This window comes from Erythranthe guttata, chromosome 6 (assembly GCF_056151865.1).
Source record: "Erythranthe guttata isolate IM_541 chromosome 6, IM_541, whole genome shotgun sequence".
Classification (NCBI taxonomy): Eukaryota; Viridiplantae; Streptophyta; class Magnoliopsida; order Lamiales; family Phrymaceae; genus Erythranthe; species Erythranthe guttata.
Window position 1 is genome coordinate 1,749,710 of NC_142538.1, and position 13,568 is coordinate 1,763,277.

General features: G+C 35.4%; 3 protein-coding genes across 4 annotated transcripts; 2 read left to right on the forward strand and 1 right to left on the reverse strand.

The window, feature by feature from the left end:
- The first annotated feature begins 198 nt into the window (after window positions 1-198).
- On the forward strand, window positions 199-1,980 carry LOC105971661 (TCP family transcription factor). The gene has a single exon (XM_012996525.2). It carries the CDS (start codon window positions 624-626, stop codon window positions 1,746-1,748), a length of 1,125 nt encoding a protein of 374 aa, XP_012851979.2. The 5' UTR covers window positions 199-623; the 3' UTR covers window positions 1,749-1,980.
- Window positions 1,981-3,551: 1,571 nt separating this feature from the next.
- On the reverse strand, window positions 3,552-5,589 carry LOC105971672 (2-oxoglutarate (2OG) and Fe(II)-dependent oxygenase superfamily protein). Its single transcript, XM_012996536.2, has 4 exons — window positions 5,409-5,589; window positions 4,747-4,994; window positions 4,286-4,502; window positions 3,552-3,828 (listed from the first exon to the last, which is right to left on the reverse strand). Exons 1-4 carry the CDS (start codon window positions 5,538-5,540, stop codon window positions 3,706-3,708), a joined length of 720 nt encoding a protein of 239 aa, XP_012851990.2. The 5' UTR covers window positions 5,541-5,589; the 3' UTR covers window positions 3,552-3,705.
- A 3,642-nt stretch (window positions 5,590-9,231) lies between these two features.
- Window positions 9,232-12,484, forward strand: LOC105971673 (MADS-box protein AGL42). 2 transcript variants are annotated; one of them, XM_012996537.2, is made up of 8 exons: window positions 9,232-9,555; window positions 9,845-10,048; window positions 10,816-10,894; window positions 11,200-11,261; window positions 11,401-11,500; window positions 11,645-11,686; window positions 11,784-11,825; window positions 12,185-12,484. In XM_012996537.2, the coding sequence occupies exons 2-8, from the start codon at window positions 9,867-9,869 to the stop codon at window positions 12,311-12,313; spliced, it is 636 nt and encodes a 211-aa protein (XP_012851991.1). In that variant the 5' UTR covers window positions 9,232-9,555; window positions 9,845-9,866; the 3' UTR covers window positions 12,314-12,484. The 2 variants fall into 2 exon arrangements, with proteins under 2 accessions (XP_012851991.1, XP_088675439.1); XM_088819313.1 differs by having other exon boundaries at window positions 9,417-9,555; window positions 9,836-10,048.
- Window positions 12,485-13,568: the final 1,084 nt, after the last annotated feature.

The following is a 13,568-nucleotide window of genomic DNA, read 5'->3' on the forward strand; positions in this document are numbered from 1 at the left end:
AAATATTAAATTACCTTTATTAGCTTTAAAAACTCACGCGGGGTGCATTATGCATGATATATTGTGTTTCGAGGGTGCAAAGTGATATTAATTTGTTTCGAGAGTGCAAAGTGCCAAAATAGTATATTTCAAGGGTGCAAAGTGGAATGAAGCCATTTAGTAGGAAACATAAAATAAATTTTGTTGGATGAATTTTTAAAAATAAATTTGGTGAACGATTTATGTGAAAGGGCTTTCAGAATTTATTTGGGCTATATTTACTATTATATATAAAGGCCCGGCCCACATCAATACAAATTTTGGCCCAACAACAATTTATAATCTTAAGGTAATATTCATAGCACCCCCAATAAAATCCAAACTCAAAATTAATATAATCTCGTAATCACCTCAAAGTTTGACCAAATTAATTACGTTACCACCCCTAACAGGAAGGGGCCCCACCACGTGTCGTCATCGTAAGGTCACAATTAACTCACTAAACACACATTCACCGTTGATTCTCCCTACACCGCACTATATAGGTTTTGTTTGGGGGAGGGTCCCCCTTTTACTCTGCATCACCCGTTAGATAAAAAGTGGGTCCAATTTTTATTTTTTTCTCCACCAACAAAATTATACACATGGCTTCAATTCTCCCCCACCACCGCCACCGCCACCACCCCACCACCACCACCCACCACCAAAATCTTGAAACCCGAAATGATGACGACGACGATGATGTCACCGCCCTCCCCGCCGACCCACTCCTCTCGAACGACTACACCATCACCGCCGTCGGTCCGGCGGAGAACTCCGGCGCATCGCCACCTCCGGCGCAGCGTTGCAACGTCGTGGCACTTTTGAAGGACGAGCCATCGGAGGGCTCCGTTCAGGAAGGTGGGATCTCGAATCCTCCAGTGACGGCGATGGTGGTTGCTCCGCCGAAGAGGTCGAGCAAGGACCGGCACACGAAGGTGGAGGGCCGCGGCCGCAGGATACGGATGCCGGCGGCGTGCGCAGCTCGTATATTCCAACTGACGCGGGAGCTCGGCCACAAATCCGACGGCGAGACCATTCGCTGGCTACTCGAGCGAGCTGAGCCGGCCATCATCGAAGCCACCGGCACAGGCACCGTACCCGCGATAGCTGTCTCGGTTAACGGCACGCTGAAAATCCCGACAACCCCTACCTCCGCCGCCGCCGCCGCCGCCGCCGCATCCGGCCCGGAAACTCCAAGGAAGCGGAGGAAAAGGGCTTCGAACAGCGAGTTTTACGACGGTAACGGTAACGATGCTTCCAGTTTCGCCCCCGTGGCCCCCATTACTCCACAAGGACTGGTTCCGGTGTTTCCCAGTGGAACTTTTTTCATGATCCCACCTTCCGCCGGAGCCGCCGCAGTTACCGCGGCGGGGCCGTCGAGCCAGCCGCAGTTCTGGGCCATACCGGCCACCGCAACCCCGGTTTACAACGTCTCCGGGAGGCCGATATCTAATTTCATGAGTTTTGGCGTTCCCACCGGCGGCGGAAACGGTGAGGCTGAGATGGGAGCAAACAAAAGTAGTGGCAGTAGCGACAAAATAGGAGCAACGACAATGGCAGCCAGTTCAATTTCTACGGTGGGTACTACAGAAGTAGCGGCAGGTACAAGAAATTCGACGCAGATGCTTAGGGATTTTTCTTTAGAGGTTTACGAGAAGAGGGAGCTTCAGTTTATGGTGGGTTCTGCCGCAGGGAATCACGACCAAACCCCATCCCCTGAATCCTGAATCATAGATTTATGTGAACACATCTCTGAAATGAAATTAGGGTTTTCGGCCATAGAATTTTGAGATTTTTAATATTGATTTGTCGTATCAGATTGTTTAACAGTGTATTAGGCCTTTTCTTAATTTTTATGTTTTTATTTTATTTTAATTTGTAATCTAGGCATGCTTCAGATTGTAAATAACTTGACATTTAGAGCAATTGTTGAATCCCATTTTCCTGATTTTTAGAAAATCTAATGTGAAAAAATGGCAATTAAATTGATGTCTTCTTAGGATAAGAATTCTTATTAGTTATCATTAGCTGTAATTCTTGAGACACACCCAGTCAACTTGCTGCTTTTATTTTAGGATAAATTACAATTATGTCAAATTACCAGAATACCCTTTATATTCGCGTAATTACAATCACGCATCAACTATAAATCTTATTACTCGTGTTGAATTCAATGTAATATTCTAGATTATGTGGAATGCTCTCTAGTTTGTGATCGTTTTGTGCAAAAGATCAGCAGTTTCTGATGCACAACAATCTAATATTTATAAGGGAATAGACACGTTTTATGATCATCTTGTTTCAAATGTGGAACTCAAATGGGTAAAATGGGTACAAACTGGAGAATATTCTACATAATTTAATAGATTCTACTTAATTTGACACCGTAAGAGTGGACGTGTAAGAAGATTCATGGTTGTATGGTGGTTTTAATTCCAACACATGGGGGTTTTCGCAATTTGAACTTACCAGGGGTGGCCGTAATCTACCACCCGGGGTGGCCGTAATCTACCCTTTATTTTATTTCTTTTTTGCCACACATAACACCTCTAAATTTGCTATTATTGAAAAAGTTAAAACAAAATTCCTAAGTTTCTATATTTTAATTTAAAGTTAACAACTAAATGAATTTTATCTTGTTGCAATGTAGTGCTTTCTCAGAGATTTGTAGGGCCGAATTCGAGAGTGCACATTCGTATATATTTCACCACACAATTGTATTTATTTTGAGACGCTATTGGTTTTCATAATATTCTTTTTGCAAGTTATACATCCAATATAACTAGAATTAATTAACTAGTTCAATTGCAGAAATAACCAATAAAATGAAATTAAAATATATATTTCTTTTATTTTACATTTTTTTACGATTTTTAACTATAGTTTCTTCAACACTAAATAACAACGGACAAAAAACCAAAAATGTTTAAATTTTCACACTAACTTTAAAAAACACACACAGATTAATTTAATTGAGTTAAACAGTCTGGTGAGTTGTTAAGCAGATATTAGTCATGAGCTCGTGCGGTCAACTAAATTAAGTGCACGTGAGTAGAGGACAGTGCACGTGATAAGTGGGGACGGACGAAGTGGGCCCACCGCTTGGTGGTGGGGGGAGTCAAACATAGAAAAAGTTTTATCAAAAAGTTGGATGTGGGCCATGCTTTTTGGGGTTTGAATCGTGTACAACTATCGAGGCAGGCGTGTGGTGGTCCCTTCCCTGATGCAACTAATGAGGGGCCGGTGGGGTCCACTTATGGGTGGGGACGAGACGACCAAACAGCATTAAGCAGATGCTGACACGCGTCCTTTACTTAGCTGTCATAGTGGGGAGAGGTGAGAGGTTCTCTCTCCCATTGGAGAGTAACACTTGACCTACTTTCCCCTTTTGCTAGGGCGTGGGAGTGGATTTCAATTTACAAAATAATATTAAATTTAATAAATAATTCACTTAAATTGGTGTCACATTTAGCTGGTCTTGATGCATCTCAGCCGTCAATTCCATCGGAACGAAATTGGAGAATTCAAGATTTTGTGAACATAAATTTCATATCAAACACACACACACACACCCCCCATCAAAGTGGATACATTATATATATTAAGTGATAAAAATCAGATTTTTTTTTTATGAATGAGAAAATCAGAAACTTACAAGAAGATGATTCCGAGGAATTGCCCTCGTTAGGCGAATACAACATCGGATCGTAAGACATACTTGATGCCTTTACTCACATTACGAGCTTCGTGCAGCATGCACTTTTGACCGTGAACATGGAGTAGAGCCATTCCTTCAGCAGGGGGTACCTACAAAATTAATTTCAAATTTAATTGAATTAAACACGGTATATACCAAAATAACAGAACAGCCCTAACTTCAGAATAAATTTACAAGAACTTCATCGGCTAGGTCTATCTACATCAACAATTAAATTCAATGAACTTATGTCCCGTTTATGAACATGGATAATAGATAGGATGTCCCGTTTATATGCACTAAACCTCTCTGTTGAACGACAAAAAATATTTGGGTACACATTTGAATGTTTACCAAATTTAATTAATGCAAATCAAATGAACAAAAGTTTCGAATTCATTCTATCATTAAAAAACCCACAACCACCCAAAGAAGGGCAGCGTATTTACTTTCATGGCTTCTAAAATAAACCCTTCACTCATATAATTACGGTAGATGTGCAGCATTATATATATTAGTACACATGAGAGAGAGATACAGTACAGTGCATAATGAACGAAAATTTACCTCAGCTACGAGAGCATTTCTTGGACCATAGAAAACAGTCTCTCCTCCGACCAATTGATCCGCAGAATCTCGAGAACCAACTTCGTTCTTTAACTTGTGTTTAGTTTTACCAGAGTCACCACTTAGATAAATTAATAATGTGTAGTGAGTACACATCCCTTCACCGAGATCAACACTTTCATCAATATGCCTTCCGAATCGCTGACCAGCAGTGTACCTAACACGAAATTTCCAGAAAGTAAATCACCATTTGCCAGTGCAGGTGAAAGAGAATACTAATAATATTTGTCCGGAAAATCAAAGATACTTCGTCAGTACAAACATAGGATCGATAAGCAACTACAGATTGTACAAACCAGATAATACAACTATGTAATAAGCTATATACGACAAGAATCCATTACAAAAGGCATAACTACAGCAAAACGGAGGTGAAATTGGATGCAGAAAGTGCAACAAACCTGTAAAATCTCAAATTAGGATTTAGACCAACCGCAACTTTTCCTCGAATCTTGAAGTTTGCAAAATATTTGTCGAGTCCAGCTTCCCATATTTCTTGTGCAAGAATAGGATCTTCAACAGAAATTCGATCATTGTCTCTGTAAGCTTCTCCTCTGGTAGGACCAAGGCTGCCTTGGTGGACAAAACCAATTGACTCGGCCGTGGTAATAAATGCTTTCGATTCATCACAAGTTAAATAGTTTGGAATCTGATTAACACAAACCAAAACGACAAGGATTATCAAACAAACTACATCAATGTTAGTATTGGATATTAAAATTGGGAGCTCAGAATCACAAATTACTGGTATATTAAGCACAATCTTCCATCCACTACACAAAATATTAAACCAAATATTCAAATTCACTTTTGCAAAACCTAAATTTTGGTAAAGCGTGCAAAATTGATGAAGTGATGGGAACAATTGAAATTCAACAATATGGAGCTACAATACAAAAAATCCATCAAATGATCATTTTCAACAATCAAAAAACTGATCACAAAAAGATAAAATCAATGGTCAATCATGCACAGATATAACTTTCCGACGAACAAAAAATTAGCAAATAAAAAACGAACGGGCAACGTATGAAGAAAGAAATTGAAAGGAAAGATGTAATACTGTAAAGAGATCGTCGTCTTTGAGGCGAGTGATTTGAAGATTAGACTTGGGTTTGACGGATGGCCACTCAATTTTCGTCTTCTTGTTTGCTGTATTCGCCGGTCTTTTCCGATCTCCCATTTTTCTCTTCATAATATTTCTGTATGTTTCAGAATTTAATTAATTAACAGCTATGGAACATGATTATTGGGCCCAAAAGAGGAACATTATTATTAGGCCCATTCACTTCTGAACTAGATTTAATTTAAATGGGCTTCTGCTCCTCCATTTTTTATTTTTTTATTTTTTCGATTTCTATTTTTCAACGTAAATCAAATTTAATCACAACATGGGGAATCATCAATCCAAATCAAAACTCAATTATTATATTCAATAATTTCCAATCTAATCACACAACACGTAAAACATGGTAACAACATTTAACTTCAAGTCGAACATACGAACTTAACTCATGGCTCTGATATAAGGTTAATTTTTTTTGTCAAATAAAAAAGGGTAAATTACAACCACCTCTGATGTATGGTCAAATTACGAAAACTCCCTCCTATTTAGGTAATTACAATCACCCATCAACTATAAGTTTTCTTACATGTCCACCCTTGCGGTTTCAAATTTAGTGGAATTTTCGAGATTATATGAAATATTATCACTTTTGAACCCGTTTTATCCCATTCGAACTCCACATCTTGAAGCAAGATGATCATAAGATGTGTTTTTTTGGCTTGTACATATCAGATTGTGGTGCATCAGAAACTGTATTTTTACACAAAACGAGTACAAACTAGAGCTCATTCCACAAAATTTAGATGATTATGTTGAATTTGATACCATAACGGTAAAAGTGTAAGAAAAAATCATAATCGAGGGATAGATATAATTATCTCCAACAAAAAAAAAATGCACCCAAAATAAAAAACCGAGCAGCGGTACTAAAAAATGTTGTCGTGGAGTCAAAATTAACAAAGCGGGGCCTGCCAGCTTACCTGTGGCTCCCGTTGCCCAACGTGATCAACGGTTGCACGATTTATCAGAGTGTTTGCTGTCATTACCTCATTCGTCGCCGCATCACATCATAGTACGATGATGTCGACGTTAGAACCCCACGTATTTCAATAATTTTATCTCACCTGTCTTGCTTTTCTGTCTATTAATTACGGTTAACTCAGATTTTCAAGAATAATTGTGAAAAAAAAAAAAAAAAACCTTTTCTTTTATCATCCCTTATAGTAATTAAGCATTATTGATCTAAAAGAATAAGATACTGTTAGAAATATTCCTTTTTGCTTTAATTTTTTATTTTCACCGATAGGCTATACATAGCTTTTTCTTGGTTTATCCTTTTGTGGGCATTTCCTTTTTTGTGGGTAAGACTTGATATATACAGAAAGACGAGGAACATAATATATACAATAACACACACACAGTACACTTTATTATATATATATATATATATAGGGTAAATGAGTGATAACCCCCTAGTTTTTAAAATATATATGAGGAGGTCCAATTGATTTTTTTGTCCTAGTTAAAAACCCAAATTTTAATCTTAATTTGGTAGACCCCCCTGAGCACACTTGAAGTACCTATTATGCCCTTATAGAATCAGTATTTAGAATCCACGTTGGTCCCCAATTCATATTCATTCAGCGTTCTCTCTCCACTCCCCAAACCCTAGCCCTCTCTCACTCTCTCTTCTCTGGATATCTTCTCTCGTGCCGTTGCCGTGATATTTCTCATTCCGCCGCGATTATTAGCGGCCGAGCTCTCCTAGGCAAACCGCCGCTTTGTTTCCCTCTGTTCCTCCGCCACTCTCACCGAAGCTCTCACCGCCATCAAATCGTCGGAGTTTGGAGATGATTTGTAGTACCTATTGGCGAGTCTCTGTCGCCGGCGCCGCCGTTGCGAGATCTGAGACCACAAGAAGGGAAGATGTTTCGAGAGAAACATTGGCATCTAGATTCTATTTCACCTCTATTTCGGCGCCGTGAATATGTTCTGATGCGACTCCGCCTCCGCCAACGAAGCTGCGCTCGTCACTCTCCTTAACCTTGCTGTCACAGATGAAACGTGTTGCTAAAATTGTAAGTTATTTTGCTAAAATTGTAAGTTATTATTACTGATATTTTGATCATTGTTTTGTACGTGCGTTTGATGGCCAAATTACAGAGAAGGCTGACTTTTCAATTGATTTGATGGGTTTTTTTATTTATTATTATTATTACATAAAATTACAGAGGACTAGATTTTATTTAATATTTTATTTTTGGCTGGTGAAAGCTTTGAATAAACAAATCCATGATCCATATATATATATGAGTGTATATAGTTTGATGTATGTTTCTATTACTGATTCCATTTTGATTTTATTTTTATTTTTTTGTGCTTTCGATTTTGTGTTGGCTTCTTATGAGTTCGTTCGCAGATTTGTTCTTAAACTTGCCGTTTCTTCTGTCGCAATAAAACAATTATTTCGAAGAAAGATATAATCGAGATTAAAAATTGTATGTAGTCATATACAGTCATATGTAGTCATGGCTACATATAACTATATATGACTATAGAATTTGTAGTATACTATAGTCATTTGTAGCGATTTCAGTACAAAAAATTAACATTTTTTTTGTATTTTTCGTGTAATCTAACTCGCATGTTCCATTTTTCTCTTTAACTCGTATTTTTTTTGTCGCAAGACTTTTTGCTTTTCGTTTTCTCTAACTGGTATTTTCTTTGCTACAGGGATTGTTGTTTTTGCCACTTCTATACAGTAAGAAATGACGGGGAGAAGTGCTTTACTACATGTTACTATAGTCATATATAGTAACATTACTACATATATGGTAACCTGACTATATGTTACATAGTCATATATAGTAACATTACTATATGTTACTATAGTCATATATAGTAACATATAGTAACATGACTACATGTTACTATAGTCATGTATAGTAACATATAGTAACATGTAGTCATGTCTGGGTTATGTGTGTTTTTAATATTGAGTGATGATGATGATTTTGTTCTTTATTGAAGAACATATGCATGTGATTGTGTATTTCGATCTATATTTGTACAATTTGATATATAATATCAATATTTATTTCGATCTATATTTGTACAAGTTGATTTATAATATCAATAATTAAATTGTGATTTTTGTTGTTGGTGTCGATGAAGTTCCTTTTCGTATATAATTAGCGGTATACATAGTCGGTCGACTATATATAACTATATAATTTTGGGGTGAAAAAAGGTACATGACTAGATATAACTTTGGAGTAAAAAAAAAGGTACGTGACTATATATACTATAGTCACATGTAGTCAAGTTATGTACAGGAAATTTTATAGAAAAAATATTTTTTAAAATAAAAAAAATTTAAAAAAAAATTAAAAATTAAAAAAATAAAAAATAAAAAAAAATAATTAAAAAAGTAAGTAATTAGAAAATATGAAAAATTTTAAAAATAAAAAAAATTAAAATAAATAATAAAAATAAAAAATAAAAAATGAAAAATAATAATAAAATAAAAAATTATAATTTTTTATTAAAAATTCTGAAAAATGATAAATGCAGCTCCAAAAATGCTAAATGCAGTTGCCTATTATACTGAATGCAGTTGGCAAAATGCTGAATGCAGTTGGCTATTATGCTGAATGTAGTTGTCAAAATGCTGAATGCAGTTGGGCAAAAATTATAAATAAGGGCACAATAGTACTTTTGCCCCTCCAGGGGGTATCTCAAAGAAAGAATTTTAGGGGTGGACTTATCCCTATATATTTTCCATTCTAGGGGTGTATATCAAATGGACCCATATATATATATGATGATGATGATTAATAGTTGAATACGGAAATGTTGGGGTTGTGTGGTCTGAAAATAAAGATTGTTGAGGAATCTTATTACATGTTTGGCCACTCACCCCCACTGTAAATTCTTGAAACAAAAGTTTCATGCTAGTATTCCTATTCTGAGCTAACAATCTCGTAATCCGTGCTTTGAACATTTGATTTGATTTTCTGCCTCAATTTGTTGTTTCATTGTTCTTCCCTTTAATTGGGGTTTTCACATTTGCTTTTGACTATTATCTATATTCTGGAAAAAAGAAGCTAGGGTTCATAGCTTCTTCTCGTTTGTTCTAATTAAGGTGAGTTTTTAATACCTATTGATCTGCAACTTTTTCCCTATATATATATAGCTAGGGTTTTTTTTAGGGGTTCTGATAATCTAGTAGTGTGTGGAATTTGCATATACATTTGAACACCTGCATGAGTCTCTCTCTCTCTCTCTCTCTCTCTCTGAAGTGTTAGCTATTTTAAATTATTTAGGGCTGTTGAGGGAAAAAAAAAGAAGAAGGGATAGATCTTTAATTATATTTTATAATAATAATTATTATAAGAAGACAATATTAATTATGTTGAAATAAGAATTTGCAGAGATCGAGGAAAAAAAATAGAAATGGTGAGAGGAAAGGTAGAAATGAAGAGAATAGAGAACGCATCAAGCAGGCAAGTGAGTTTTTCAAAGAGAAGAAATGGGATGTTGAAGAAGGCTTATGAACTATCTGTTCTTTGTGATGCTGAAGTTGCTTTGATTATTTTCTCTCCAAAGGGCAGACTCTATGAATTCTCAAGCTCCAAGTAAGCAACTTATTTATTTTCCAACTTATAAGTTTTTCATTACATTCTTTTTATTTATATTATATATATGTATGTATATATATTTGCTTTGAGGTTGCTTTAGTACTGATGATAAATACAGTAGTAAGCTATATATATGGTGATTGATGGAAATTTTTTAGTACACGGTACGATTTGACTTTAGTTACTTCAGGATCTTGTGCTTTCAAGCTGGACTTGTACCAGTATAATAAAAAAAAAAAAAATGAATAAATTAATCAAGGGAAGAAACTTAATTTTGAATATTAATTTGTCAATAATTGTTGTATTTAGTGATAACTAATTGAAGAACGGTTAGGTTAACGGTACGAAATCTATTATTTTGATTTGTTGATTAGGATTAGTAGCTATTGCTTTGAAAACAGCTTGCAAATGTGTGTAATTATACAACCTAAAGTGTGTTATTTCAAATTCAGAAAAACAAAACCAAAACAATTGCACAAAGATTTAATCGTGGTTCGAGTCAGATTGCACAAAGAATGGTTGAATTGTACTCGATTTGAATTGAGGTATAATTAAGTGGAGTGGCAATAGATTTAATTAATATTCTCTTGCTTCGTCCATATCCTTCATTTCAAACTCCCCGTAACGAGCTTTGAATTTAATTTATCAATTGACATACCTTCCATTTCTATTATCAACATGGCAATTCTTTTGATCTTCTTGCAATTTATGTATATTGTATATATATGCTTCTAGTGATGAATATCTTGTCTATAAAATGTCAGCATGCAGAAGTCAATACAGAAATATCTGGAATCTAGAAGAAACCGAAATACAGGCATTGAAGTTGAAGAACACATGCAGGTTTAATTTCATGACTTTACTACTGAAATATTTCAATGTGTATGTGTTTTTATAATTAGCTCTCACAGTAATATTATTTCATTTGTTGACAACTCCAACACTAACTATTCGTTTAATTGCTTCGTTGTAATCTTTTTATTTAATTACACAAAACAATTAAATTTGTGTAAGGTGATCGAATACATAAATTAAATTTTGCTTCAAGCTTATATATAGTATAAGGATTTCATTTAACCTAAGATGTAACAGGAGTGTTAGAAGTTAGAACTAATTAGTATTTTGATACATGATTAATGTTGTTGCAGCAATTAAAGAATGAAGCAGAATTAATGTCAAAGAAGATAGAGCTATTAGAGAATTCACACAGGTTTTGTTTTATTAGTTTTTTCCTTTTCATTTTGATCAATTGTGGAGCTCTCTATCTCTCTCTCTCTATATATATATTTATATATACACTTAATTAATTAAATTAAAATATTATGTGGGCTTTTTGTATATATGATCAGGAAGCTTTTAGGGCACAATTTGGGTGACTGTTCCATGGAAGAACTTCAAGAAACTGAAAACAAGCTCGAGAAAACCATTAACACCATAAGATCCAGAAAGGTATACATACATACATACATACATATATATATATATGTATATTATATAATCTTTTCTTGAGAGTAAAATTAGTGTTTTTTTTTTTATCAGTAGAGTAAAATTAGTTTATTTAATATTAACTGTTCTTGTTTATATTGAATCCAGGCTCAACTTTTCAAGGAGGAAATAGAAAAATTACATGCAAAGGTACGATTCGATCTTCGTACCACTAATGTATAATTTATTTTACAGTACCATTTCCGAACTTTTACGGTGCTTAAAAACTCGTTCTCGTGAATTTTAGGAAAAGATTCTGTTAGAAGAAAATGAAAGATTGCTTGAAAAGGTAATATTTCTAATTGTTTACATTTTTTACCAGATTTAACTAATGCATATTTAGTGGAATTTTATTGATTTTAATTCTTATTTCAATGTTCGGTATATATAAAAAATCTATTTTCACTTAGTATTCTTATCATAAATTTTGAAACAAAAATACAAACTGATTTTAAATAAAATTATTTTGGATTTTCTTTTATTGGACCGGTTTTGATTTACTTGACCCACGACCCGTTTAAATACTATCCACCACAAAGTCAGCCCAATCTAAACTATCAGCCCAGCCCGACCCAAAACTGATGCCATATTGCGACCCATAACTGACAGCCGTTTTCTTTTTTCTTTTCATAATAATAATACTCGCAGATGGAGTCGTGGAAAACACACGCGCTAGAGAAACAACGAGAAATTGGGAGTTATAGCCAAATTACACAGACCGCGGAGGTGGAGACTGAATTGTTTATTGGCCTACCAACAACAAGGAACGGCCGTTGATCAAAATCATCAACGGCTGTTAATCAAATAATTTCACGTGGAATTTAATATTCCCAATTTTTATTTTTATTTAATTTTCGCCCCCACTTCTATGTAAATAGCAAGTAGCATCTCTTTTTCGAAAATAATTCTTTATAATAAAATAAACAAAATGGAGGGCAACTTAAAAAACCCTAATGACTAATTTTTTATTTATAAATTTTACTTTAAAACTTATTTATTAAACAAAACAAGATATTATTATACACACTCCTTAGGACAGGTCATAGGAAGAGAGAGTTACCCGATTTGAATTTAATAAAATTCAAAAAGTCAATTCTAAGAAAAGTAAAAATATTTAAGACATTAATAGTAATATAAATATGATTCAATACATCTTATCTTTCTTTCTTACAAAAGATCCAGAAATGAATGGCATTTATATAACACAGTCCTATAGCCCTATTTAAAAGTACCTACCCAGCTGGCCAAGGGTGGGCACCAATCTACTAATCTTTACGTACACAAAAATAAAGACCCTATTTCAACATAAAATAAACATTTAAAACAATGTAAGTTCAATCTCACCTAACCCAAGATTTTTGTAAATGGAATAAGGCATAAGGTTAATGCTAGCACCTAAATCAATGAGTGACCTAAAATTTCTACCTCCAATAGTGCAAGGGATAGTGAACTTACCTGGATCGCCAAGTTTTTGTGGAAGAGGCCGTACAAGAATTTCACTGCATTGCTCCGTGAGTTGGATGATCTCGTTCCCTTGCAATTTATTCCTCTTTGTCACGAGCTCCTTGAGGAATTTCACCCACTTTGGCATCTTTTGAATGGCTTCGATAAACGGAATGTTGATGTGGATTTCCTTCAGCTTGTCCAAGAATCCTTGGTGTTCGGCATCGAGCTTCTTCTTTTTAAGCTTTTGAGGATATGGGACTTGAGGGACTCGCGAGTTCACTGTGGGTGATGGTGGTTCTTTACGAGTTGCTTCCTTTTTCCAAATCACATTCGGCTCCTCAATTACTGTGTTTTGCTTCTCCTTTCGTGGGGCCTCCTCCAATTGTCTCCCGTTCCTTAAACTTACAGCGTTGCACTGCTCGATGTTGTTCTTCCGAGGATCTTCCGTGTTTGATGGCAGTGCTCCCGATGGCCTCGCTGTTAGTTGGGTTGCAAGTTGACCCATCTGTGTTTCCAAGTTTCGGATGGAGGCTTGGGTGGTTGTCATGAACTGTGCCAAGATGTTTGCGAGATCTCCGCCTTGAGG

What these genes read in the sequence shown, in the direction of transcription:
- LOC105971661 (XM_012996525.2), top strand. Translation starts at nt 624, where the DNA reads ATGGCTTCAATTCTCCCCCACCACCGCCACCGCCACCACCCCACCACC.
- LOC105971672 (XM_012996536.2), bottom strand. Translation starts at nt 5,540, where the DNA reads ATGAAGAGAAAAATGGGAGATCGGAAAAGACCGGCGAATACAGCAAAC. An exon ending in AAGACGACGATCTCTTTACA is followed by an intron (nt 4,995 to 5,408) that starts GTATTACATCTT and finishes TGTGTTAATCAG; the next exon opens with ATTCCAAACTATTTAACTTG. An exon ending in CCTAATTTGAGATTTTACAG is followed by an intron (nt 4,503 to 4,746) that starts GTTTGTTGCACT and finishes ATTTCGTGTTAG; the next exon opens with GTACACTGCTGGTCAGCGAT.
- LOC105971673 (XM_012996537.2), top strand. Translation starts at nt 9,867, where the DNA reads ATGGTGAGAGGAAAGGTAGAAATGAAGAGAATAGAGAACGCATCAAGC. An exon ending in ACACCATAAGATCCAGAAAG is followed by an intron (nt 11,501 to 11,644) that starts GTATACATACAT and finishes TATTGAATCCAG; the next exon opens with GCTCAACTTTTCAAGGAGGA. An exon ending in TAGAAAAATTACATGCAAAG is followed by an intron (nt 11,687 to 11,783) that starts GTACGATTCGAT and finishes CGTGAATTTTAG; the next exon opens with GAAAAGATTCTGTTAGAAGA.